The sequence below is a fragment of the Tachypleus tridentatus genome, chromosome 5, assembly GCF_004210375.1.
Source record: "Tachypleus tridentatus isolate NWPU-2018 chromosome 5, ASM421037v1, whole genome shotgun sequence".
NCBI lineage: Eukaryota > Metazoa > Arthropoda > Merostomata > Xiphosura > Limulidae > Tachypleus > Tachypleus tridentatus.
Genome location: NC_134829.1, coordinates 25464215 through 25490081, shown reverse-complemented (window position 1 = coordinate 25490081; position 25867 = coordinate 25464215). Strand labels below are relative to the sequence as shown.

The window sequence follows — 25867 nt, the reverse complement described above, 5'->3', positions numbered from 1 at the left end:
TTGCATCAATAAAAGCTGTTTAGCACTTTCTTGAAATCCCGGCTGCAGTAGATGCAGAAGAATCTTGGACACTGGAAAAAATAAAGCTGTATAAGTAAAGGTGCTTGAAAATTTATGCAAACTGTATTCCGTAAAAGACTATCATATGAAATATCATACTATAAATTTTAAATTCCTTTATCTCAACTACAAATAAATGCGGAGACACCACATGTTTACTGGGTACCCTACAAAGCTAAGTATTCACAATTCTAATAACTATAATTGTAACTAAAATCACATTTTTTATCAAATTTCCTTGTTTCTGTAAACTAGAAAACTGAATAAAAAATCTGAAACAGTGTCACATAATATTAGACACTCAAACTACCTTTCAAATAAAAAACATTCTTCACACACGCCATGCAATGCAAGTTTGGAAGGACCTCAAGCTTGATCTATTTTTGGGTATGACATATCACACAATGGTTCTTTGAAGGCTAATAAAAACTCTTTTCATCTTCCATTACAGGTTACAATCTCCTTGTTTTTCAAACAGTTTGAAACTTAGTCAATATAAAATGTATTTTATTTAAAAGTTTTCTTTTAAGAAGGCTATCTGCGTTAGTCGCCCCTACTTTAGCAGTGTAAGACTAGAGGAATGGGAGGTAGTCATTACCTCGCAGTGGTAACTTGTGGGTTATTTTTTTACCACTGAGATTAACTATCATATTATAATACTCTAATGGTTGAAAGGTGAAGCATGTTTGATGCAACGGGGAATCGAACCCGTGATCCTCAGATTACAAGTCGTGTGCCTTAACCACGCGGTTATACCAGGCTATTTAAAATTAGAACAGAAAATAAAGATAACAAATTAAATAACGTTGAAAGAAGATAAGTAAATTGAATAATAAGTAACATAAATAAAACAAAACAGAAAATAATTTATTATATTAAGGAGGACTTTACACTGAAAAACGGTATATCATGGAATGTAGAGACGGAAACTCTTCGTACTTTAAGCTTATGTAACATCAAATTGACAATTTTATAAGCAAATCTATATTTCTTATTTTAGTGAAGAACTTATATAAGTTTTAAACTTTATTTTTTGTTTGTTTTAGCGCAACGCCACACAAATAGACTCCAAATTTTAATCTTGTTAAGTTCACAAACCTATTGCTGAGCCACTAGGGGACACTGCTAAAACACTAGTGATGAAGGAGTTCAGCTTTCAATTTTTAATGTTTTAAACTTCAGGTATATAGAGGTGTTGATTAATTTAAAATCATATGAATATTCTTATGTTGTTATCGTGGAAATAATGTTAATAGTAATTGTTTATTATAATTATTTTGTTTTCTAAAGCACAAAAGTAGTATTATCTAGTATTGGTGTTTCATGTGTCATATGTAATATTTTGGTTGATTTGAGGTTTTACGGCACAAAGCAATTAGGCTATCTGCGCCAGCATTAATAATAAATACGTTGACAGTTATTGTTGAAAATAAGTAAAACGAAAGCTTTCATTATGTTCGAACGCATTGGAACCATAGTTTGTAGCATAAACTAATAAAACATAGATTTGCAAAATATCGCTAGCTGTATTTTTAAGTCGAGAATGTGTTCTTGTTTTATATATTTCCACTTAATAATGTGAGTGTGATACATTCTGTTACTGTATTAGTATATATAGGAATTAGGATTGAACTTAGGTAGGATAAATGATACTATATAATAAACTAAATAAATTGAGAGTTTTCAGGCATATTTTCTTTTGTTCAATAAGAAACAGCAAACGTAGTAAATTGTCCAAGTTTCTCCATATCTCAATATGAGCTTCATACATATGTATGTTTTCCCATTTTAGTACACATACCTTTAAGATTTTCTTTAAGAATCACCAGCCAAAGACAGATGACATATATAGATTTCTTATTTTGTCCTATTAGTATTAATGCCACATTTTCTTTACCTAAGCTATCATTGTCATTGAACCTTTCTCTTTCTCTGAAAATCAACTTGCTGTGGTGGTTTGACAAAACCCATATGGGAGTGGGTGCACAACTGCCTTCTCCACACCTTGATGTCCATCTTTTCAAAGTCACTTCCTGACACAGATAGGGGGTTTAAGTTGATCACCACAAAGCAATGGTCTGTTGGTCTGTGGACAGACTGGTCTTGCATATCAATGCTTTCAAACTTCTGGTTGTTCATTAGATGTTGTATCATTTCCCATTCTTTTACAGGTTATCATCTGGTAATGGTTCATTTTGAAAACTAATGTGACCACTCATACCAATTAGCAAAGGAGTGCTAGGTCCAAAGATATTTGTTTCTTTTTCATGTCCAGACTTAATCTTTCCCTTGGAGTTGTCATTAGATTTAGTTATTTTCAGAGACATTTTTCCACCCCATTGGGAGACTTCCCAATTGAATGTATTTACTATGGGCCTCAATACAAAGTTAACCCTCTTTTTGGTTCTTCGTTCAGCATTCACAGGCTCTGGCTGTTGATGCTTCCAGCCAGGATTGGTCTCACAGATATTTTTATATGTACCATATCATCCATTTGCTTCATTGAGTGGTTTCTCTAGTACACACTACATCATGCTGGATTCTCCTGATTGCACCTCATTGACCAACACAACTCTGGTTTCTGAGTCTCCAAAATCTATTCTTCTCAAGACTTGCCTCTTTTATTTTGTTTCCTTCCTTTTGCTTCATACTTGATTTTCCACTCTTCATACCAATCTCTCTGTCCTGCAACTTCATACATGGATTTCAGCTAGTCCTTGGCAATGAGATCTGACTTTATGAGGCATTTCACCTCCATGGAAATTTACCAGAGCAAGTGGGAAGTCTTCCACTCTTAATCTGTTGACAAGAAATTTCCTGCTATCAGGTTTTCAGTGGCTCAGATGGAGGAATTTCTCACTTGGCTTTTTGGCTGTGAGTCTTCAATCTCTCTGATTTTCATATATAGAGTTACACTCTACCATGCCATCAGTTACTCAAGACACCCTGAGGTTTTTAGTTTGGATATTCTGCCTGTGCTCATACAGTCATTTCAAACTCATAGGCATCCTCCCTTTCCAGAATGGGACATTAATGTGGTCCTCTGTGACTCTCCCTCCATTTGAACCACTTTTCTTGTACTCTTTGTTTCATTTGTTCCTTGAGACCTATTTCCTTTTCCTTTTGACTTGCAGGCATCTCAATTTTATTTATTTACCCTTTATATTTTCCATATCGTTTTCATCCAACCTATTTTATCCTTTATCCTAATAGTTCCTTTTTCCTAACACTGTGGCAGCTCAAGAAGGTTATTCCTTCTTTTCTCCAATTATGCTACCTTCTATCTTCCATTTTTACCATTGTCCAGACCTTCAACTTTCAGTAGATAATTCCTCACTATTGAAAGATCAAAACTACAGCTTCAGGTTCAAGTCTGTTTGAAACAGTAACCTGAGTTTCATTCACATATGAACCTTCTTTCTTAGCCTTCTTGCATTGCACATCTTAGTAAACCTATTAGTTTCCTCCTTTTTTTTTATCTTGTTAAGAACAATATTTATTTGAAGATTTTCTGCTTCTTTTCTTACTTTACTAACTCCCTCATCTTACCTTAGCTCTCTAATTTTCCTCAAATTAATCTTTAACCTTTTGATCATTAAGAAGCTTTATAAACAAATTCCAATGAGTCATTCTGGATTTCCTGAAAACTACAACTTATGATTTAAAATAAGTTAGGCATTAATTAAAATATTTCACTTTGAGCATAATCGTACATTAAGGAGAACTTTATATGCAGCTTGAATTCGTTGGGTGAGAAAATATTTTACATAGAAGAGCGAACAACGTTGTTCGCTCTTCTATAAAATATTTCTCGATCACAAACGAGCTGCTGATATAAATTCTCAACAAGTGGGTTTCGACATCACTGATTAAGAAGAACTTTGCATTGAAAAACAGTATATCATGGAACATAGAGATGGAAACTCTTCATACACTAGACTTTCATTAACTAAAACTACAGTATATGTAACGTATGTACATATCACAGAAATTCACGTATAAATTAAGTTCTGTCTCTTAGAGCATAAATATATATATCTATATGTAGTAGAAAGTGAGGAATTCATTAGATATTTTCTAATTCCTTCATGTTAAGCATTATTGTAGGTCATACATGTGTGAAAACTAAGTAGTGGCATTTTTGTTGTTGACAGATTGGTGGTCTGTTACTTGCAAGCTATGAGTGACTCAGCTGAAAATGTATCATTTGCAGATAAACTTGCAAAGTTGTGTTACAGTCGTTACAAATCTTTGCCTAAAACTGGAAAACCTCAGAAGGAAAGGAGTGGACACACATGTCAGCAATAGTGATTTCTTCTGATTTTCTACCAAAAGGTAATGTCCATTAACATTATATGGTTGAGTTAGTAAGAGCATTTTGCCAACTGCCTTTTTCCCATTTTCAGGAGTAAGAAAATGAATACTAGAGCTACAAGTGTAAGGAAATTATTATTATGAGATATATTGCTTGTTTTTAATTTTCATTCCTGAAGTAATAGTCTTACAATAACAATAGAAATGTAGGAAATGAAAAATATTGTAAATATTTGTTTGAATTTTTGCATCACCAGATGGACACAAGTGGATGGTCTATAGAGGAATGGATACTGCAGGTTTTGAATTTTTGGTTACTACTGTTCTTACTACCAGAAATTTTATTGTGATATTTATAAAGCCTGGTTTACTACTGGCTGATAAAACTTCTAATAATTTATATAGAGTAGTAGCATGACCATTTTGAACCCAACTAAAAAGTTGATCCTACTTCCAGTAACTTCTAAATAGTGGCCATTGTGAACTTTTAAACATGTACAGATAATTAGCTCCCTGCAACTTCTATACTGTAGTCAGAACTATGTTTAATCCTAGCTAACTAAATAACTTATTTTCAATAATTTCAAGGTATTTACACACTATTCATGTAGTGATATACAGCAAAATAAAGATATTTAGCTCATATATAAATTTTCTCTTTTTTTTTTTTAATAGGTCATGACATGAAGGTTGTTTCCCTTGCCACAGGGTCAAAGTGTCTTGGTCCATCCCAACTTAGTTGTCAAGGTAATGTGAAATATAATAAAACAGTTATGCAAACTCCACAAATTCTAGTTTTAATATATGTTTTAGGTCTGTATATGGTATTCAGAATGATTGTTTGGAGAGAAAAGCTGATTAAAGGCTGCTACTTCATTAAACAAAACTGATTAATTGATATCAGATAGTTTCTTCTGAATCCTACATATTTTGATTCTCTCCGCCAGGTGCTGCCATTAGTGATAGCCATGCTGAAGTCCTTGTAAGAAGACTTTTCATTAGGTAAACTACAATTAGGCTTTTAAGTTGCAATTATTTATATGTCAAGGAAAATATTATTATCCAGGCTAGTATACTTCTTTATGAATATAGAAAACATTTTTTTTCTTATATCAAAATTTTCCTGTTTCTTTCTAAGTAGCTAAATTAACACAAACTAAAATGATGACTGGTGGTTCTGTGTTGTGAAATGCATTTGAAATTATTCCTGTGGTTTTCATACCCTCTTTTACCACACTTTGTATTTCTCTCTCAGGTCCAGTCTTTTCTTTCTTGGTCTTTAACTGCTCCTTTTCTATTTCCCTTCCTTCTCTTGCCCGTTGAATCATGTGGAGCCAGATTGGCTCCCCTGACCTGCTTGTTGTGCCTATTCATGGATCTCTTCCCTTTTTCCCTTATTCCATTACTTTCTCAAGTTAGCATGATTGGCTTGCATTGTAGATGCTCACAGACTATTATTTCATTGTATTTGATATGCCACCTTTTTGCTCCTCTTACATCTCTCCTTTGTCAGCTTTAGAATGAGCTCCTCCTGGTGGGTGTGTGGATGCTTTTGATACATTTGTCTCCTCTACACCTTCAGGCTTTATCTCTCTATGGATTTTATCTTCCGCAGGTCAGTGTTCTTCTATCATCCCACTGTTTTTGAGAAAAATAAACATTATTTCTCTTTCAGAGCTCCTTTTGTGCTCTTAGGACCCTCCAGGTGGCTAGTAGTGCCTCTGTGAGTATACTTATTTTCTGAAATCTGCATTGAGCCAGGATAATGAAAAGCACTCACACTGTCTGATCTGGTTCTGTATATGCTCATTGTAAGATGTGCACTCCACAAGACTATTTGAGGTAACCATTTGGTATATCTGCAAATTTTCTCTTCTTATCTGATCCAGACTATACCTATTCCACAAACTATCATGGAAAAAGCAAGCACCAGAGGCATGTTTTAACCTCTTCTCTGACTTTTCAAAATAAGATTTTGCTGTCACCTATTCCCTGTGTCTAATAAAAGACCTTTCCAAATTGAAGGACCTATGAGAATCTGGAAATTTTCTCCAGGTCTACTCACTGCAAATTTCACCCCTTCCTTCTCAAGTGGAGCACCAGTGATGCTTGCCACTTACCAACTCCTAGCTACTTGAGTGGCAGACTATGAAGAACTATCACCAGTTGGGCTTGTTTGCTGGGGTGATGTACAATTGAGTATCAGTACAGAAGGAAGAGGAGCAGTGGTAACTCTGTTAGTGTAGTGTAAGCCATCCCTCATTAGTGTAGTGTAAGCCATCCCTCATATGGCTGTGTGTATATATGTATATCAGGTCGTCCCATAAGTAATGTTCGAAAATTTAATACAGAAAGTGCATCATCATTTCTGTCTTTGTAGAAGGCTTTAATGACTAAAATATGGAGTACAATGTGTAAAAAATGTTGAGACAAATAAAAGAAACTAACCCAACTCTGCTTTTTCAGATCATTAATCAAATAAACCCTTTAGAAGATGGATGTATCTGAGGAGCTTATTAGGCATATACTGCTTTATAAGTTTAAAAAGTGCAATAGTGCAGCAGAAACTACATGAAACATTCAAGGTGTTTACGGTGTTGAGTATCTCAATGAAAGAAAATGTCAAAGGTGGTTTCAGAAGTTCAGATCAGGTGACTACAGTTTGAGCAATGTACCACGTTCAGGTCACCCTGTTGAGTTTAATGATATCTTGCTGCCTGCTGCATATTGATGAAGATTGTACTGTAACAGTTGAAGAGCTAGCACAGAAGCTGAATTAAATACATTCAACAGTTCACAATCATCTGCAACAGCTTGGAAAGATGTGAAAACTTGGAAAATTGGTCTCCCATAATTTGACAGAAGCCATCCTTAGAGCAAGAGTTAACATTTGCATTCTCTGCACTCATGAACGTAACTCAACTTTCTGGACAGATTAGTGACTGAAGATAAAAAATGGATATTTTATTAAAATGTTAAGCTCTGCATACAGTGGCTCAGTGAAGGTAAACTGGCTAAAGCACAGCCCAAAATGGACCTCCACCATAGGAAAGTCTTCTTAAGCATTTGGTGAGACATTGTTGGTGTGATCCACTTTGAGTTGCTGCCACTCAGTGTAACGATTACATCAAACTTCTATTGTCAAAGTTAGAGTGCTTGAATGTTGCACTGAAAGAAAAGAGACCTGCTTTGATTAATCATAAATATGCTATGTTACACCAGGATAATGCACTGCCCCATACAGCAAGGATGACATCTGCAAAGATTGAAGAACTAGACAGGGAAAAACTTTCACATCTTCCCTATTCTCCACACCTTGCCCCATCTTTTTATCATCTATTCCAAAGTTTACAAAAGTATCTTGATGAAAAAGAGCTTGGAACACATGAAGATGTCATAACTACCCTCTCAACATTCTTTTCCTTCAAACCCCAAGAATTTTATAGAAGTGGCTTTCAGAAGTTTGTGAATCATTGGCAGAAAGTAATTAATAATAATGGAACATACATTGTTGGTTAAATAACATTAAAAGCAATTGAAATCTTTTCTCTTTTTCTGAACCTAAAATTGGACATTACTTAAGGGGTGACCTGATATATAACATGTCACTTGTGACTTCCCCCGAATCTATTCATTTGAGCTGAGATGAGTACACACAATGATGCTGTGCTCTCTTCCTGCAGCCAGAGTCTGTTCACTATAATGTAAGCAGGCACATTCTATAATACTGGGTCCTCCTTGTGCAACTAAAAGTCTGTTCAGGTGAGATGAGGTGTTGATGCACTATTATACTGTGTCCTTCTCCTGTAGCCAGTGTCTGTTCAGTTGAAACAAGATGGGTACACACTGATCTCTATGGCATGACAACTGTGCCCACCTCTCACAACTGGTGTCAATTCAGTAGAGATAGAGGGAGTTAATACATGTGGAGGTATGTAGCCCTTTTATTTAAGGAGGGCTTTTGCTGCATAATTATATAATTAATGCAAGTAGCACAATTCATAAACAATATTAGGAGATTAGTTGGGAGCTTGAGGAGGTGAAATACATTCTTAGGTAAGGAAAATGTTAACTATAGGAAGCCTTCAGATAATTTGAGATGTTTCAATAAATGTAAAAGCAAAACAGAAGATTTGTTTGTTTGTTGTTAAGTACAAAGCTACACAATGGGTTACTTGTACTGTATCCACCACAAGTATCAAAACCCATTTTTAACATTATAAGTCTACAGACTTGTTTGGGTTTAAAAAGAAAAAGCTGTTTTAGAGAGAGAAATAGGTGTGTTTCATAATCTCAGGCTGATGTTAGATAATTTTAAAACTTGAAAATAACTATGAAAGTGTTAGTGGTTTTGTTTTGAAAACATTCAGTTTGCATACCAAGAATAAGATCATGTGATAAAATTGACACATGTCGCACAGCTATAAAAAATATGATGAATTCATTAAAAATTTAACAAATATTAAAATAGAAGACATGTGAGAAAGTGTTATAATGAACATACATTTAATATATATATACAGAAGAGAAGGATTTTAATATAGTGAAATTCTTTCTCTTGACTTCATAACAAATCAGATGTTGTCATGACATCAAGAAACTAACTATGATTAAAATATAATGTCATCGTGCTGAACTTAAGTGAGACTGCATTATTAGAGCTTTGTCCTGAGAATGTAAACTAATGTTGTTTTCTGAGGATTGTTATTCTGTTTGTGGTAGAAAACAAGAGCCATTACAGATTAAAAAAAATAAAATTTCCTAATATATTTGTGGTGTAGAAACTATTTTTACAAAGTTATTATTCATATGGTTAGTGTATATGATGCTTCTTTGAGTACTGTGAATATTTCTTTTCATATTGCACATAAAATGTAAAATCATTAAACTTGATATTTACCTTGCACTTTGCCTGATGTTTACAAGGTGTTTAAACATGTAAATAAAATTGAGTAAAAATATTTTCATATTACTTTTATGTAAAATGGTATTGCGTTGTATAAAACATTAACAATGAAATAGAAACAATTTTCTTGCCCTCATTTTTAATTATTAGCTGTTGATCACAAATAAAAAAATCCATCTTAGTTAGTTTTGTGATTTTGAAAATCTCGAATTGTATTGATGTAAACTGTAAGCACAATTGTTTTTGTATGATCTGGTTTAAGAGAAACTGGAGATTTACTGAGTTTCTCATAGCAGTGAATTAGGTGTGCTAATGTCTTATTTTCACTTCAAGTGAAAACTTCACTAATTTATACGTAAATGTAAGGTCACAAATGTAGTGTAAACAAGCAGTTAGAATGTGTGAAAAAAAATGTTTTCTGTAAAATTTAAATCTTATTGAAGTGTGAATTATCAAGTTTTTAAAAATTTTGAACAAAAGAATTACCCTGATACAAATGTCATGTTTTAAAAAGAACTACAATAAAAATTCTAAAATTTTCTCTTTTGCCTTTTTAAGAATGTTGGGTTATTTTGCTTTAGACTTGTGATACTTACATTGCTGTTACATTTTGTAATGTGCTTCTGATACAGGAATGTTTATATTATCACTTACTCAGGAAGTAAAACTAAAAGTAGGAAACACATGTAATATCTAGTGCTTACACTAGCATTGTTACTTATACAAGTTTAATTTCCCATATCAGAGTAGAGCACTAGATGAATTTCAAAGTAGTTACCACTGTTTTGTTATGACAAAAAAATTATATCACAGTTAATCTATAATATCTGTGTTTTAAATTTAGGAATATAATTTCTATTTTTCCTTAAATTTACCTTCCAAAAATTCCAACAGTGAGTGGTAAAATGCTGATGCCTTTTAACTTAGACATTCATATTGTTGTTTGGCCAAGGGAAGTTTTCACATTATGTGATGTGTGTGTGGCTAACATATGAAATTTTCTTCACTGTTTAATAACAGTTTAAGCTGTATAAAAAATACATATTAGGCTCATGTGGATAATAAATTATTATTGAGTGTATTAGGAAGTTACTTTGAGTCTGAAGTGATGGGGTGTTATTTGTTTATTTGTTAGTGAGGTAGGTAGTTAGGTAGTGTGATTATTGAGTTTGGTTTTTGATAAAATAATAAAAAATATGCCATAATATTTATGTAGGAAGAGAATTATCAAGTTATATAATATTGCATGAGCATTTATTGTAAATTTAAGCCTATCAATGAACATAAGTTAATTAACTTGTAGAGCTTTTGATCAAAGAAATGAAGTATTTTTGTTACCATTAAGTGGACAAGATTTTGCATTCTTTTCACCAAATAATCCAAATGAATCTACTCAAAAATCATACTATTAAAATATTGATGCCAGGGGTGGTGTTATTGTATTGAAAATAAAATCAAAACTTTAAGATATTAAAATGTGCTTGAATTAAGATAAAACATTTCCTGAAGATGAAGAAACAATGGAAAGAAAATAAAGAAGTAAGAGGCAGAAAATTAAAATTGGATTAAGAATAAAAGAAAACTTAGTAGAAAGAGACATAAGATTTACTGAGGAATTAAATCAAAGACAAATCTGAAGAAGCCATAGAAAATGTGGATTGAATATGAAAATGCCATGAAGATTTACAGAAAGATAACAACAAGACTAGTGAAGAAGGGCAGCAGTGAAGTACAGAAGGATTTTAATGAGAAAATTGAAAAAAACTTAAAATTTACAGAAAAACATCAGTGAAGTTCAGAAGGATCATAACAGGATCAAAGAAAATATAGAAAATGTAAAAAAAATAACAATGATACTTTTGTAAGGCAAGATGGTCTCTTATATTTCTACTATCATTATTTTTTTAAATTATTTTCTGACATCATTTATCCTACCTAACAGAAAAACCAGACAAGTTTCTGTAGACTGCTGATTGTAAACAGCAATTCATCAAACTGAAGAATAAATAAGCTACTGTTTGTGTAATATCATACTGAACTCATGAAGGCTTACTCATAATACAGATTTCAAGTTATTTCTAGTATAGCAGAAGAAGAGACATGTAATCATCTAGTATATCAAAGCAACAAAGTTTGTAGAAAGGAAAAATCCAATTTTGAAATATCTAAAGAGTTTTACTTACTTCAATCACAATCTGTAAGGACAAAAGTTTTATAGATCAAGCAGCATTGAAGTGACTGATGAATTTCCACAATCCAGAAAGTCGCATAGCATGATAACTCTGTAAAGTTCATGAGTACTACTTCATTATTGTGCATTGCCTTAAACAGGATCATGGAAATGCTGATTCATTATTTTGATAACCTTGTATAACCAAAGAATGTAAACAGTGTGAGAATAAAGAAGTATAACATGACTGATCTGAAGTGGAACAGAGCAGAACACAAGGTGAGATGTCCACAGATGAGGAAAAACTAATGTGGTTTTACAGTCAAAGGCTTAGGCAAAGGATATCAGTGTTAAATTATTTAGTGGGTCAGAAAGGCTGTGGAATAACCCTCATGGCAGAAGTGGCAAAATACAGTCCACAGTCAAAGATTTAATAGGCAGAGTGGGATATGTTACACTTATAAGAAGGTTTATTATGTTGAAAATGGAAAAATAGCATTAGGCAGAAATTATTATTTCTGTTGGTACTTCCACAATTACTGAAACCAAAAGCATTCCACATCCCTTTAACAGATAGATATGTAGGAGTTAGTAAAACACTGAAGAAGATGAGAAAATGTTTTTACTGGATTGGATGTTTGAAATTTCTTAGGGATTGGCATAAATCATGTAAATTGTGCTGTATGTAAAATTATTCTTGAAAGAAATAACAAGAATTACAACAACATAAAAAAATTGAAAGAGGTTTGCTGTCAATGTGCTTAGTCTACTACAGTAGTAAATGTATCTTAGTGATAGTGGGTTATTTCACCAGATGGTTGAGACATATGCTATTTTAATTGAGATCTAATAACTAGCGAGGAAGCTTGTCAGTGAATTTGTTTCAAGTTTTGGGATGCCTATAGAACCTTGCTTATATCAAGGAAGTAACTTTGAATCATCCTTGTTTTAGAGAATTTGTCAAACACTTGAAATAAAATGATCAAGACACCAGCTTTCATTCCTTTTTATGTTGGAATAGTGGAGAGATGCAACAATGTAGTTTTAAGTCAGCTAACTATTTATGTGGGTGAACTAAGAAAATATGTGATCAAGAACTTCCATTCATATTCATAAAACATGAGTATATGAAGCTTTCGGCAATACACCAATATAACTGATGATTTGAAGATAGCAAATTTGGACCTTTGTACTATCCAAGGTATGAAGTGAAATTTAAAAAAACACACCAAACACATTCATTACTTTATCTAAGAAGGATTCAAATTAGTTAATGATAAGATGAAAAGCCAGTATTTTACAAATAATTATATGACAATATTTCATTGTTGTGACATGATTTATCAACATTGTAAGAAAGGACAATCTCCAGAGTTATACAGATGCTGGAAAAGACTCTTGCTGTATTCAGAAGAATCAGTGATGTAGGTTGTAGGACAAATGGTTTGAACCAAAGGTCATCCACTGTGGTTATCTTTGGAGGTGTATTGGCAAGACAACCAGTTAATTTCATCATGTTGAAGAGCCTGAAGTTCCTCAAGACTACTTCCAAAGTATCAGCAGGTGTGGAGCCACAAGCTGGTTCCTTAACATTCTACCCCATGTTAAATCCCCTGGTAACAAGAAAGTTTTGTTTCATTTGTCAGTACTTTGATTGTGCTTTGTTTCACAAAATTAATGCTTTGATTATTGTAATGTGTGCATTTATGAAAATATAAACATTGTTAACTATGGAAGTTTAGGTACCATTATTTTAATTGTGAAATAGAACTGTTTAAAGGATTTCATAAGCCAATGAGGAGCAGTGTTTTAGTCTGTTTTAAATAAGGTAAGAGGGGGGTTTTATGTAATGAGATGTTTGACTTAATGTCTCAAAGTTTTTAAAAAACATTTAAAACAGTTTGAATAGTATAAAGTATTGAATTAAGCTAGAGTAGGTGATCATTTTTTTATTGAGCCTGTAGTAATATAATTTGATTGAGTTAGTATTTCAGTACCATATTTGTGTTTCAACAAAATATTAAAAAAAAAACCATATGTTATATAAAGCAAGAAAATTAGCAAGTTAGTGAGATTGCTATATTTATTAGTATTTACCTCAGGCTTAGGCATGTTAGCAAATATTAGTTAAGCTAACTTGAATAACTTGGAGTTGAAGAAGTAAAATTATTATATTATCATTAAGTTAACTGGACATTATAACAAAAGAATCTACCCAATTATATTATACCATCTTGAAGACAAGAGTACACTTAATTCAGTGTTCATAACTTCAGTACAAGAGTAAAATAGCAAACGCCCAGGTAATGTCAAGCCATGTTAGAGTTAAACAAAAACATTAATTGAAATGCGTTTATAATTTCAGAACTTTTCAGAAGTACAACAGGTACTGATTAAAAGTAATTTGTGATTTTAAGAATAAGAATGTGAACAACAACTAATAAACAAAAATGAGGTAAGAAATCATTTCTGTTTCATGTCAATGTGTTTTTTGAATGAAACTTATGTGAAGAAGACTGTATAATTATTGATTTTTGAACAGAATTATATAAATTACATCTTTATGGGCTCTTTTGTTAGATACCTATACCATCAACTTCATGAATTATTTACTGGAAAAACTTCTGAACTCTTGGAACCCACAGAGCATGAGGGCATATGCCAAGTAAAGCCGGGGATGAAAGTTCATTTCTTTATCAGCCATACTCCATGTAAGAAAGATTAGTATTTTGTTTTTGATATTAAGAAGTACATGTGATAGTTAATATTGAAATGTAAAGCTGATTATAAATTAGACTAAATATGATTGGTATTATAAGTGTCTGATAAAACTGAATAATAATTTTGCTTCCAACAGATATTCTTGTATTATTAAACTTCAGTGAAATAACACCTTGTAGCAATGTTTCAGGAACATTATTCATCCTTCTGCACAAGAAATAGCTATTACTTTGTGCCATTGGCCATGAAGACTTTTGTGACTGCTACAAGCCTTGAAAGAAGCTTCCATCTCTCTATATGTGTATTAATGTGCACCATTCTTTATTGTAATCATCATTAGGAGGAAGGAATAACCTTCAAGCACAGTAATCCCCATGAGCACTAACATTTGAAAAAAGGGTCTTTCTTGATGAGGCAAAAGAGATACACAAAAAGTTGATAGGGATAGGGAGATATTGTATAAAAAGGATGGGTGATTGATTATATGAAATACATTTTTAGGTTAAAGAAAATGGTAACTTTAGAAATGTTACTTGCCTCTACATAACAAATAACTAGAATCACATATTGAATGTTGTAGAGGAGCTGGTGCTCTTAAGCATGTAGTTATTTATTCTGTTTTAATGTAATTAAGTACTTTCATCAGCTATGATTTAATGAAAATGTATGAATGTCATAGTTTTTTTGTTTCTTTGTGATTGTCACACATAAATGATTGAACAGATAAAAACATGGATGCTGGTTTCTAGTAATTATCAGTTGTGTAATATTTTGTATGAAACTAGAAATTGACCAGGAAGTCAACAAATTGCAGTTTTAATTAAATTGCATTTTTTATTTACTTTCTTCATGCTCTCAAACAATAAGCATGCTTTTATTTTACATGGTCATTCATTTTTGATTATGTAATTGTTTCAGGTGGAGATGCCTCAATCTTTCCCAAAATGCATGACTTTTGTGATCAGGTAAGATCACAACACGGGTTAAACGTAAAACTCATATGAAAGTCCTCCTGAAACAAACAAGCGTAATAAAACAGTTTCAACTTCATGCAGTCCTATTAATGAAGCAGTCCAAACTGGGAAAATAGATCATTTGAGTGATCATGAGACTACTAACTTGGCCTTACCAAATGATGGTCAGGCAAGCCAGACAACTGTGTTGGATACTACAGATGTTAATAAAGCAAATCTGACAGGTGTTGACTGTCGTGTATTAGACACTTCCACTATACACCATTCAGACACTCAGGAGGGCTGTCCCAAGAAGGTTGTTACTGGTCAGGATATATTTGATATCCACAGGTGAGTTATATGTAAATATTGAGTCATTTTGTTTTAATTCAGAACAAATTGTGTCTAATATAGGTTTAGTTGTTGAAATTTTTTATTATTTATATTGAAAATGCAACACAACATTAAAAGACAACAAAGGACCTTTTATAAGTTGTAACTGAAAGTTTCACATAGTTTTGTACTCATGGCTTTTTATAGAAGTTTACAGGCTTTTAGTTAAAAAGCATCAACAGAAGCCATTTTATATGACTGTTTCAAGCCAGAAAATGCTAATGCTTTGTCAGAAGAGTTAGAAACATTAAATACAATAAGCAAGTGTACTATAACTGTATAATCATTATTGTTTTACATCACAAAAATGTGCAGTGCAGCCAAACACACCCACTCCACCTGTGTACGTGCATGTTATTTACTCATGTTTATTTGTTAATGGTATGTACATGTTTATAACTAACCGAAAGGTAATTTTCTTTATTCCATAATTTTGATATCTTCTTTATTCCATAATTTTGATATCTTCATGATAACTTATTTTGGTAAAATGTGCTATTTCTCATGCACATTTTATTGAAGTAGGACTGAAGTTAGTGCTGTTTTTGAAATCGTTTTTTTTTCATAGGTCAGTTAGAAAGCCAGAAAAATTATAGTAGTTTTGGGTGTAATATTTTAGTGCATGAGTTAATGTTTGTATTTTGAAATACATATATGAAAGCTATATGAATTAATTTTTGGTCAACCAACTTACTGAGAAAAGTTATGGATAACTAAGAGCGGCTTCCAAGAGCAAAAGGCCTCAATCCTGAAGTAAGTGATGAAATACTTAACTTGTAATGTATATTGTTTTTTTTATCGATATATAATTTGTAAGAAATGTAGCTAAATTGTAAAAATTAAAAACTTCAGTTAGATAAAAATACGTAAATAAAAAAAGGAACATTTATAGTGTATATAGTTACAGTTGTGCATCATTTTATGTAACTTGAAATTTTGTATCTTAAGGACAAGCCTGCTTGAAATAAAAATGTATCTCAGAATGGCTGGTATGGGTATTAACACTTTTATTGATAAGCAGAGAACAACATTTCAGCCTTCCTAGGTTAACCTGAAGATGACCCAAGAGGGTCGAAATGTTGTTCTCTGCTTACCCATTTAATACCCATACCAGCTGTTCTGAGACACAGTGAAATTTTGTTTGTCCTAAACTCTTCATATTTCCACTGGGTGACTTATTGCTATTTGGGAGTTAAAAGGCAACAAAGTATTAAATGAAAACAGTTATAAATTGCTTTAAGACTGAGACAAATTTGAATATATAATTTTAATTTTCTTTTACAGTTTACAGTAAAGGCTGTAAAAAGCAGCTTCTTTTTTAAAAGAAACCTTACGATAAGGTAAGGTGTGGGAAAAAAAGAATTAAATTTTTTATATCTTTTACAAGGTTTAAATTAATTAAGTTCATGTGATGTTAAAATGGGGAGAAAAATAGATAAAATATAAAGTTCTTATGTAAAAAAAATTGAAATTTGTCAAACTTATTTTTTAGAACTATGTATGGTAATGTAGATATATGGGTGTGTTTGGCTAAGGATTCCTATAAAAGTAGGCATCTGCGTCTTGGTGATAAAGTCAACAATAAAGGAATAGCACATACTCCACTTGTTTTTAAAAGAATATATATATTCAAAACAAGTTAAAAATGTATAATAACATTGAAATTTGTTAAGATTCAGCTAATGTTAATGGCTTGTAAAGTAACTATAAGGAACCCAGTATCTATGAAGGTATAGAAACTCTTCCTGAGACTGTATATATGTATGATTATTTGTGTTAACTAAGATGTCTGGATTTTCATGATATTATAAAATAAACTAAAAGTACTTAATTTGGGTTAAAAGAACAGGAGCAAAGTGTGTACCTGGAGATTATCAAGATTCCCAAGGAGAAGGAGTTGACTATCATGTGACTGGAGTTCTGAGGACCAAACCAGGTCGAGGAGAACGAACTCTGTCACTTTCATGTAGTGATAAGATGGCCCGATGGAATATATGTGGTCTCCAGGGGGCCCTCCTGTCTCACTTTCTTCCACTTCCTATTTATATGTCTTCTATAATCATTGGTAGGTAAGTTTTCATTAAATATTTTAATGTATATTTTATTTCATGGCTTTTGAGTTTTTGGTAAATCTTGTTCTTTGTATCTATTGTTAAGAGCTAATGGGTGAGTTTTACAAGTTTTAATTAAACTACGTTGGATGTATTTTTTATCAGTACTTGTATACAAGTGCCCATTAGACCTTATAGTGAATTTATATCATTGTTGTAGCATTCACAAGTGTTAATTAAAGCTTACAGTGATTTATAACACTGTTTAGTAAGTCTGGTAATGAGTTTATAGTATTCTTGGTATATGTTCATTATTATAATGGATCTTATACCATTTTTGGTAGACAAGTTTTCATTTTAAATCCTATACTTTGTTTTGATCAAAATCAGTGGGTAAATCCTCAGAAGATCTCTTAGTAAGATAAAAGTCATTACATACATACAATAAGGTAAGCTTGGTGTAACCTTATTATTTTCTATTACTGATTTTATGCAAGTATTTATTAAATATTTTATTGTTGTTTTTATCATAGGTAGATTGTACATTTTAAGTATATAAAAATTCGTTCTTTATCATGTTTGTAAGTTCACCTTAACAAACCTTGTAGTGTATTTTATCATTTCTAATTAGTAGGTTTTCAGTGAACCATTTAGGGTACAGTTTATCCTTAAGTAGGTCTTTAACAAACCTTATAGTATATTAATCAGAAACAATACTTACCTCTCCACAGAACAAGAAGCTATTACCTTACAATTTAACCAAAAGGATGTTTTGCAAATGTTAAGAGCCTTGAACAAATCTCCAAACCTTGCATATACTGATATTTGATGAACTAGTCTATGATGTAATAATTGTTAAACTATCCCTCCAACAACAGGAAGATAACTTCCACATCCAGAAAACCCCATGAACACTAATTTCAACAAATCATTCTTTTCCTCAACACTACTGTGATTAGATGTGTTTTTGTGGTGTGATTTATGGACTTTTTTGCATTTATTATTGTTTACCTTTGCTACCATATACAGTGTTGTCTTGCGTACCTTAGTCAACTGATGCTGAGAAATATAAAATTATACACATTTCCAGTAGAACTTTAATCCAAGTTATATTGATGTGATTTTCTTCTCAACCAAATTACACAATTTTGGGAATGTGTTCCAGAGTCTATAATATGGTTCATTTAACAGTTAACTTGGTTTCTGGAATATACTGTATTTGGATGCAATTCTTTCAGAAATTCACATACCTCAATTTTATTTGAGAGACCTTCTTAGTGTATCATTCCTTAATTACAAATTTTTTGAGAATGTTCCTTCGACTTTGTAATTTCAATCTGGGGCAGATTGTTAGAGCCCACTTGCATTTCACGAACCATCAGGTTTTCATCCTCAATAGCTTTATGGGGTTATCCTTTCTCTCCTACTCCTCCATTTCTTGTTATTGTCCAACCATCCATCTGGACTTTTTCTGGACCCACCCCTCAAGAATGGTTTTATGAGAGCTGTCAAAGATCTTTCATAAATGAACCAACTTTGATTGTCCCTCTGTTAAGATTGATGGTTTTTTTTATTCTAAGGTGAATGATTCTTCTCAGACTATGGATGATCAAGATTAATTTCTCAATGCTTTGCTTCAAATTCCAACTTGTCTGCCACTCGTCAGTTCAAAGTCCTGTTTGTTTTTAATCAGGTCTGGAGTGCTTTTACATGAAGGCCTACACTTACTCTACGGTAGATTGGCATTTGCTTTCCCTATCTAATGAAGCATCCTCTGTTGCAACGTCCCTTCTCCTTAGGGAGGGGCCCGGCATGGCCAGATGGTTAGGGCACTCAACTCGTAATCTGAGGGTTGCAGGTTTGAATCTCCATCACACCAAACGTGCTCACTCTTTCAGCTGTGGAGGCATTATAATGTAACAGTCAATCCCATTATTCCTTGGTAAAAGAGTAGCCCAAGAGTTGGCAGTGGGTGGTGATGACTAGTTGCCTTTCCTCTAGTCTTACACTGCTACATTAGGGATGGCTAGTGCAGGTAACCCTTGTGTAGCTTTGTGCAAAATTCAAAATAAACCAAACCTTAGGGAGGTGGTTGGTTAGGCTTCCAGGTTAGTCTTGACCTCACTAAGTGTATCTATTGCCTGACAGTCTTTGTCAATCTGTATGTGGAATGGATTCACCTTTCTTCTTTATGGCATTGAGACTTAGAGCTTCTGATTACCAAGTGCAGGTAACCCTTGTGTAGCTTTGTGCAAAATTCAAAATAAACCAAACCTTAGGGAGGTGGTTGGTTAGGCTTCCAGGTTAGTCTTGACCTCACTAAGTGTATCTATTGCCTGACAGTCTTTGTCAATCTGTATGTGGAATGGATTCACCTTTCTTCTTTATGGCATTAAGACTTAGAGCTTCTGATTACCAAGTGCAGGTAACCCTTGTGTAGCTTTGTGCAAAATTCAAAATAAACCAAACCTTAGGGAGGTGGTTGGTTAGGCTTCCAGGTTAGTCTTGACCTCACTAAGTGTATCTATTGCCTGACAGTCTTTGTCAATCTGTATGTGGAATGGATTCACCTTTCTTCTTTATGGCATTAAGACTTAGAGCTTCTGATTACCAAGTGCAGGTAACCCTTGTGTAGCTTTGTGCAAAATTCAAAATAAACCAAACCTTAGGGAGGTGGTTGGTTAGGCTTCCAGGTTAGTCTTGACCTCACTAAGTGTATCTATTGCCTGACAGTCTTTGTCAATCTGTATGTGGAATGGATTCACCTTTCTTCTTTATGGCATTAAGACTTAGAGCTTCTGATTACCAAGTGCAGGTAACCCTTGTGTAGCTTTGTGCAAAATTCAAAATAAACCAAACCTTAGGGAGGTGGTTGGTTAGGCTTCCAGGTTAGTCTTGACCTCACTAAGTGTATCTATTGCCTGACAGTCTTTGTCAATCTGGAATGGATTCACCTTTCTTCTTTATGGCATTGAGACTTAGAGCTTCTGATTACCAAGTGCAGGTAACCCTTGTGTAGCTTTGTGCAAAATTCAAAATAAACCAAACCTTAGGGAGGTGGTTGGTTAGGCTTCCAGGTTAGTCTTGACCTCACTAAGTGTATCTATTGCCTGACAGTCTTTGTCAATCTGGAATGGATTCACCTTTCTTCTTTATGGCATTGAGACTTAGAGCTTCTGATTACCAAGTGCAGGTAACCCTTGTGTAGCTTTGTGCAAAATTCAAAATAAACCAAACCTTAGGGAGGTGGTTGGTTAGGCTTCCAGGTTAGTCTTGACCTCACTAAGTGTATCTATTGCCTGACAGTCTTTGTCAATCTGGAATGGATTCACCTTTCTTCTTTATGGCATTGAGACTTAGAGCTTCTGATTACCAAGTGCAGGTAACCCTTGTGTAGCTTTGTGCAAAATTCAAAATAAACCAAACCTTAGGGAGGTGGTTGGTTAGGCTTCCAGGTTAGTCTTGACCTCACTAAGTGTATCTATTGCCTGACAGTCTTTGTCAATCTGGAATGGATTCACCTTTCTTCTTTATGACTTAGAGCTTCTGATTACCAAGTGCAGGTAACCCTTGTGTAGCTTTGTGCAAAATTCAAAATAAACCAAACCTTAGGGAGGTGGTTGGTTAGGCTTCCAGGTTAGTCTTGACCTCACTAAGTGTATCTATTGCCTGACAGTCTTTGTCAATCTGTATGTGGAATGGATTCACCTTTCTTCTTTATGGCATTAAGACTTAGAGCTTCTGATTACCAAGTGCAGGTAACCCTTGTGTAGCTTTGTGCAAAATTCAAAATAAACCAAACCTTAGGGAGGTGGTTGGTTAGGCTTCCAGGTTAGTCTTGACCTCACTAAGTGTATCTATTGCCTGACAGTCTTTGTCAATCTGGAATGGATTCACCTTTCTTCTTTATGGCATTAAGACTTAGAGCTTCTGATTACCAAGTGCAGGTAACCCTTGTGTAGCTTTGTGCAAAATTCAAAATAAACCAAACCTTAGGGAGGTGGTTGGTTAGGCTTCCAGGTTAGTCTTGACCTCACTAAGTGTATCTATTGCCTGACAGTCTTTGTCAATCTGGAATGGATTCACCTTTCTTCTTTATGGCATTGAGACTTAGAGCTTCTGATTACCAAGTGCAGGTAACCCTTGTGTAGCTTTGTGCAAAATTCAAAATAAACCAAACCTTAGGGAGGTGGTTGGTTAGGCTTCCAGGTTAGTCTTGACCTCACTAAGTGTATCTATTGCCTGACAGTCTTTGTCAATCTGGAATGGATTCACCTTTCTTCTTTATGACTTAGAGCTTCTGATTACCAAGGCTGCCATGTCTCCTTTTCCTGCACAAGAGTTTTCTGTTTTTTTCTGCCATCTCTTGAGTCCCTTATTCTTCTTAAACCTATTCATGTGCATCCCCCTCAGTATTAACTTAAGGAAGTGTGACCTCCACTGTCTTCTAATGAGGGTGTGTGTGTCTCTCTCTTTCTCTTCACCTTTCATTGTTGTAGTTACCCAAGATTCCATACACCTCTATTATCCCTTTTAACTCATCTTACCCAGAGTTAACATCTTGATGACAAGAAACCCATTTTAAATTGTGCGTTTTCATATAGCAAAGCCACATCGAGCTACCTGCTGAGTTTACCAAGGGGAATTGAACTCCTGATTTTAGCATTGTAAATCCATAGGCTTACCGCTGTACCAGCAGGGGGCCCCACTTGAAATAAAAATGTATCTCAGAATGGTTGGTATGGATATTAACACTTTTACTAATAAAGCAGAGTTTGTTAATTTGAAAATGAACTAGGAAGGTTGAAATGTTGTTCTCTGCTTTATTTGAAAAAGTGTTAATACCCATATCAGCCATTTTGAGATAACAGACTTAACATCTATTCAGAATCTTCAAGTGGCTCAGTGGTAAACCTTTGGGCATCTAACACTAAAATATCTGAGCTGTCATAACCATGGTGAGTCCAAAACAGGTATTTCTTTGTGTAATTTTGTATCAGATACTTAACACCAACCAAACATACAAATAAAACATTTAAAACAATGTTCCTCTGTCTGTATTGAATACAGATTTAGACACCTGAGTCATTTCAGCAGTCTCGTCTCTGGAGGAGAAGTCTCTCCATATCAATGTTTATGTCATTTTTGAAAAATCAAATGGAACTGTAATTGTTTTATGTTTTTTAGATGTCCATTTAATGAAGATGCAATTGTACGTGCTGTTTTTGATCGACTGAGATCAGTTCAGAATCTTCCAGAAGGATATCGTCCAAGTCTCCCTTGTATCTATCAGTCTGACTTAGAGTTTGAAGATTCTCGTCAGCAGGTGGAGTTGGTGTTTGATAAAGCTGTTCCATGTTCATCGGGTAATTCTTAATGAAATTTCACATATATTTTCTTAACCAAATATATGATTTTAAACTGTTGTTTACTAAAGAAATTGATCTTGACAGAATCAAAACTGTGAAAAAGTTTATTTAGAAACAAATTTTTATCAAAACAATTATTGTAATAAATTTAATTATTTAATTTTTTTAGATTTTAGATAAAAATAGATACTAAATCTAATTAGTTCCATTTAGTATCAGTTTAATTATTATTATAACAACTGCTCTTCTGAACTCCTGTATAGATTAAACCTGTAAACATATTTGTATTAAAGAGGTTGAAAAACAACTGAATATATCATGAAAAATTCCAGTAAATCATGGAAAGGAAAAATCTGACAGATGGAATAAAGACTTTTGTTTGAGGTCTTTCTAGCCATTTTATTTTGTTTTATAACTTTAGAAGGAAAGAAATACTAGGCCTACATGGACAGATAATTAAGGTGTTTGACTTGCAATTTGTGGGTTGAAGTATCAAATCCCATTTCAGTCATGTGGGTGTTATGATGGCCAACTCCACTATTCATTGGTAGAAAAGTAATCCAAGAGTTGACAGCTGGTGGTGATGAACTCCATCTAGTCTATCACTGCTAAATTAGCCATGACTAGTTCAGCTAGCCTTCATGTAGCCTTGAATGAAATTTAAAAGAAGACAAACAAAACTTAGATTTAATTAAAGGCGTGTAGAATTTTTCAGTAGTAGTCATTATGAGTTAATGGCCAATTGAAGTAATAATAAAAAAATGTTTAAATATAGTGTAAAATCAAACAGATCATTTAACTATGGTTTTGACTTTTATAGGTGTGGTTTTTGATTATTTGATTAGCTGTGGTTTGTGAGTTATAGTTTTGGCAGTTTGGTATGCTTCATTGAAAATTGTGATTTTAACTAGTTAGTATGTTTAATTGTGAGTTATGGTTTTGACAGTGATAATATGCTGATCTATTGTTTTGGGTTTTGCATAATGTGAGAACTTTCTTTTGTGTTCTTTAATTCATTATACTGAATTGATTATGTTTTCTGAATGGTACATCTAAGACCTTGTCATGTGCTTTAATTCATATAGGATATTGCACATTTCTTAAGTTTTTTTTTTGTAAACTGGATCTAGAGGTGTATCTTCACTTGCACAGATGGCATTAGGACTACCAATCTTCTGGTTTTACATTTACATCACTTCCCCCCACATTTGTGAAGGTGGATTACTTGCACTGTAAAGTATGGTCATACATACTAAACCCTCTCTGGTGTTTTAAATGCCTATGCTCTCGGCAAGTAACATGATGCTGAGTTGTGTACCCTAGACCTCACTCTGTCAACTGTAATGGCTCCCACATCTCCTATTCCTGTTCCTGCCCAAAGTGGATTGAGGAGAAAGAAGTACAATGCTTGTGGACTGTGAATAACGTCTGCACTTTGAGATGCTGCAACTGTTGTCTCCCTTGCCATTCAGAACATATGCTGCTTCCCTCTGTTTTACATCCTTATTGGGTATGCAGACTGTATCCGTGCCTCTGTTTGAGTCTTTCTCTTCTAGTGTAAGGGGTTGGTTGCCCACTGTGAAAATAGGTATGTAGCAGTCAATGCCAACTCCTACCACTGTTTATGGTGGCTACTCAGGTCTCTGTCCATTTGCCTTGATGTTCAAAACTTGCCATCTTCTGACAGAGATCTTCTTATTTGACCTCAGGCAGAATCCATGGAGGTCAAAAGACCTCTGTTTTCTAAGAATAAGTGGCATAGTCATAAACTGAAGGGATCTTCAACCTTATACCCTTGTAAGTAAAAATGACAACACTGAAACAGTGGAACTATTGAGGGTTTCATTTCAACCTGGATGACTTCAATGCTCTGATTGATTAATGCCATTTAGTTTGTCTCTCTCTACAGGAAATTTCTTCTCTGTCCTGGCAATGCCATTATTCTTCAGCATCTTTTCATTTATAGGAAGGACAGATTGTGTGATGGTCAAACTCATGGTGCTGTGGCATTGCTGGATACCTAGTACATCAGCCACTCCTCTATAGGATGTGGCAATTAATTTTTCTTTTGGTTATTCCATCACTATTTGTTCCATCTACCTGTCTCTAAGAGAGACTTATGCTCAGCCAGACCTGGATGTTCTTTTAGATCAGTAGCCATCTCCCATTTTCCTCTTGGAATATTTTAATGGACATGGTCCCCCTCCCTCCTGAGGTGATGTTGACATTGATGTAAAGAGTCAGTCTGTGGAACACATGCTTTCAGATCATAATGTCCCTATTCAATGATGGTTCTTTTACATACTTTCATGCACATTACCATACTCACATGTGATATTTCTTTGAGTTAACTGATGAAGTTGGATATTCCAGATTGGAAGTACAGCCTTTTGTTTACTCACCCATCTCTTGAACCATCTCTTCATACCTATTTTTACAGATGGTACAAAATTAGTTGATTCTGTGCTCTGTGCCGTAGTTTGTCATCACTCAGTGGTTGTTTACTGACTCCCCTTTACAATTTTTGTGTTCATTGCTGAGTTGTATGATATCCCTCTTGCTCTGGATCATGTGGCAGCGAAAAGTACTTTAACTGTGATATTTAAACAGACTCTTTGCTTTCTACAGGCCCTGAAATTGCTTAACATTAATTCTTACCTTGTTCTTCTTGATATTTTGAACCAACTGGTTTGATTTTCTCTGTCATCCATTCATATCCAATTTTTGTAGATACCAGGCCACGTTGGTATTTGGGGGGAATAAGCTTGTTGAAACTGCAGGTAAGAGTGGTGTTATTATGGCTATGTCTCTTCCATATATTGACTATGGTTGTATGTTCAAGGTTCTGCCCCATGCCAATTGCAGTCGGCTTGGAGTGAAGAATATTCCAAAACATTTTCTAGATCTAATTTACTTTTGCTTTTTGACCA

General features: G+C 33.9%; 1 protein-coding gene and 1 long non-coding RNA gene across 2 annotated transcripts; both read left to right on the top strand.

Annotated features, from left to right (window-relative positions):
• Positions 1–1168: 1168 nt before the first annotated feature.
• LOC143250756 (uncharacterized) lies at positions 1169–14162 on the top strand. Its single transcript, XR_013028356.1, has 4 exons — positions 1169–1242; positions 4215–4395; positions 5050–5121; positions 14031–14162. It is a non-coding gene; the product is annotated as an uncharacterized LOC143250756 (long non-coding RNA).
• A 933-nt stretch (positions 14163–15095) lies between these two features.
• On the top strand, positions 15096–24358 carry LOC143251288 (tRNA-specific adenosine deaminase 1-like). Its single transcript, XM_076502727.1, has 5 exons — positions 15096–15136; positions 15227–15475; positions 17362–17586; positions 22756–22934; positions 24261–24358. Exons 1-5 carry the CDS (start codon positions 15096–15098, stop codon positions 24356–24358), a joined length of 792 nt encoding a protein of 263 aa, XP_076358842.1.
• Positions 24359–25867: the final 1509 nt, after the last annotated feature.

Bases quoted from the DNA above. Each gene is read 5' to 3' on its own strand.
- LOC143251288 (XM_076502727.1), top strand. From the start codon at position 15,096: ATGCCTCAATCTTTCCCAAAATGCATGACTTTTGTGATCAG. The intron at 15,476-17,361 runs GTGAGTTATATG...TTGGGTTAAAAG, and splicing joins GATATATTTGATATCCACAG to AACAGGAGCAAAGTGTGTAC. The intron at 22,935-24,260 runs GTAATTCTTAAT...TGTGTACCCTAG, and splicing joins AGCTGTTCCATGTTCATCGG to ACCTCACTCTGTCAACTGTA.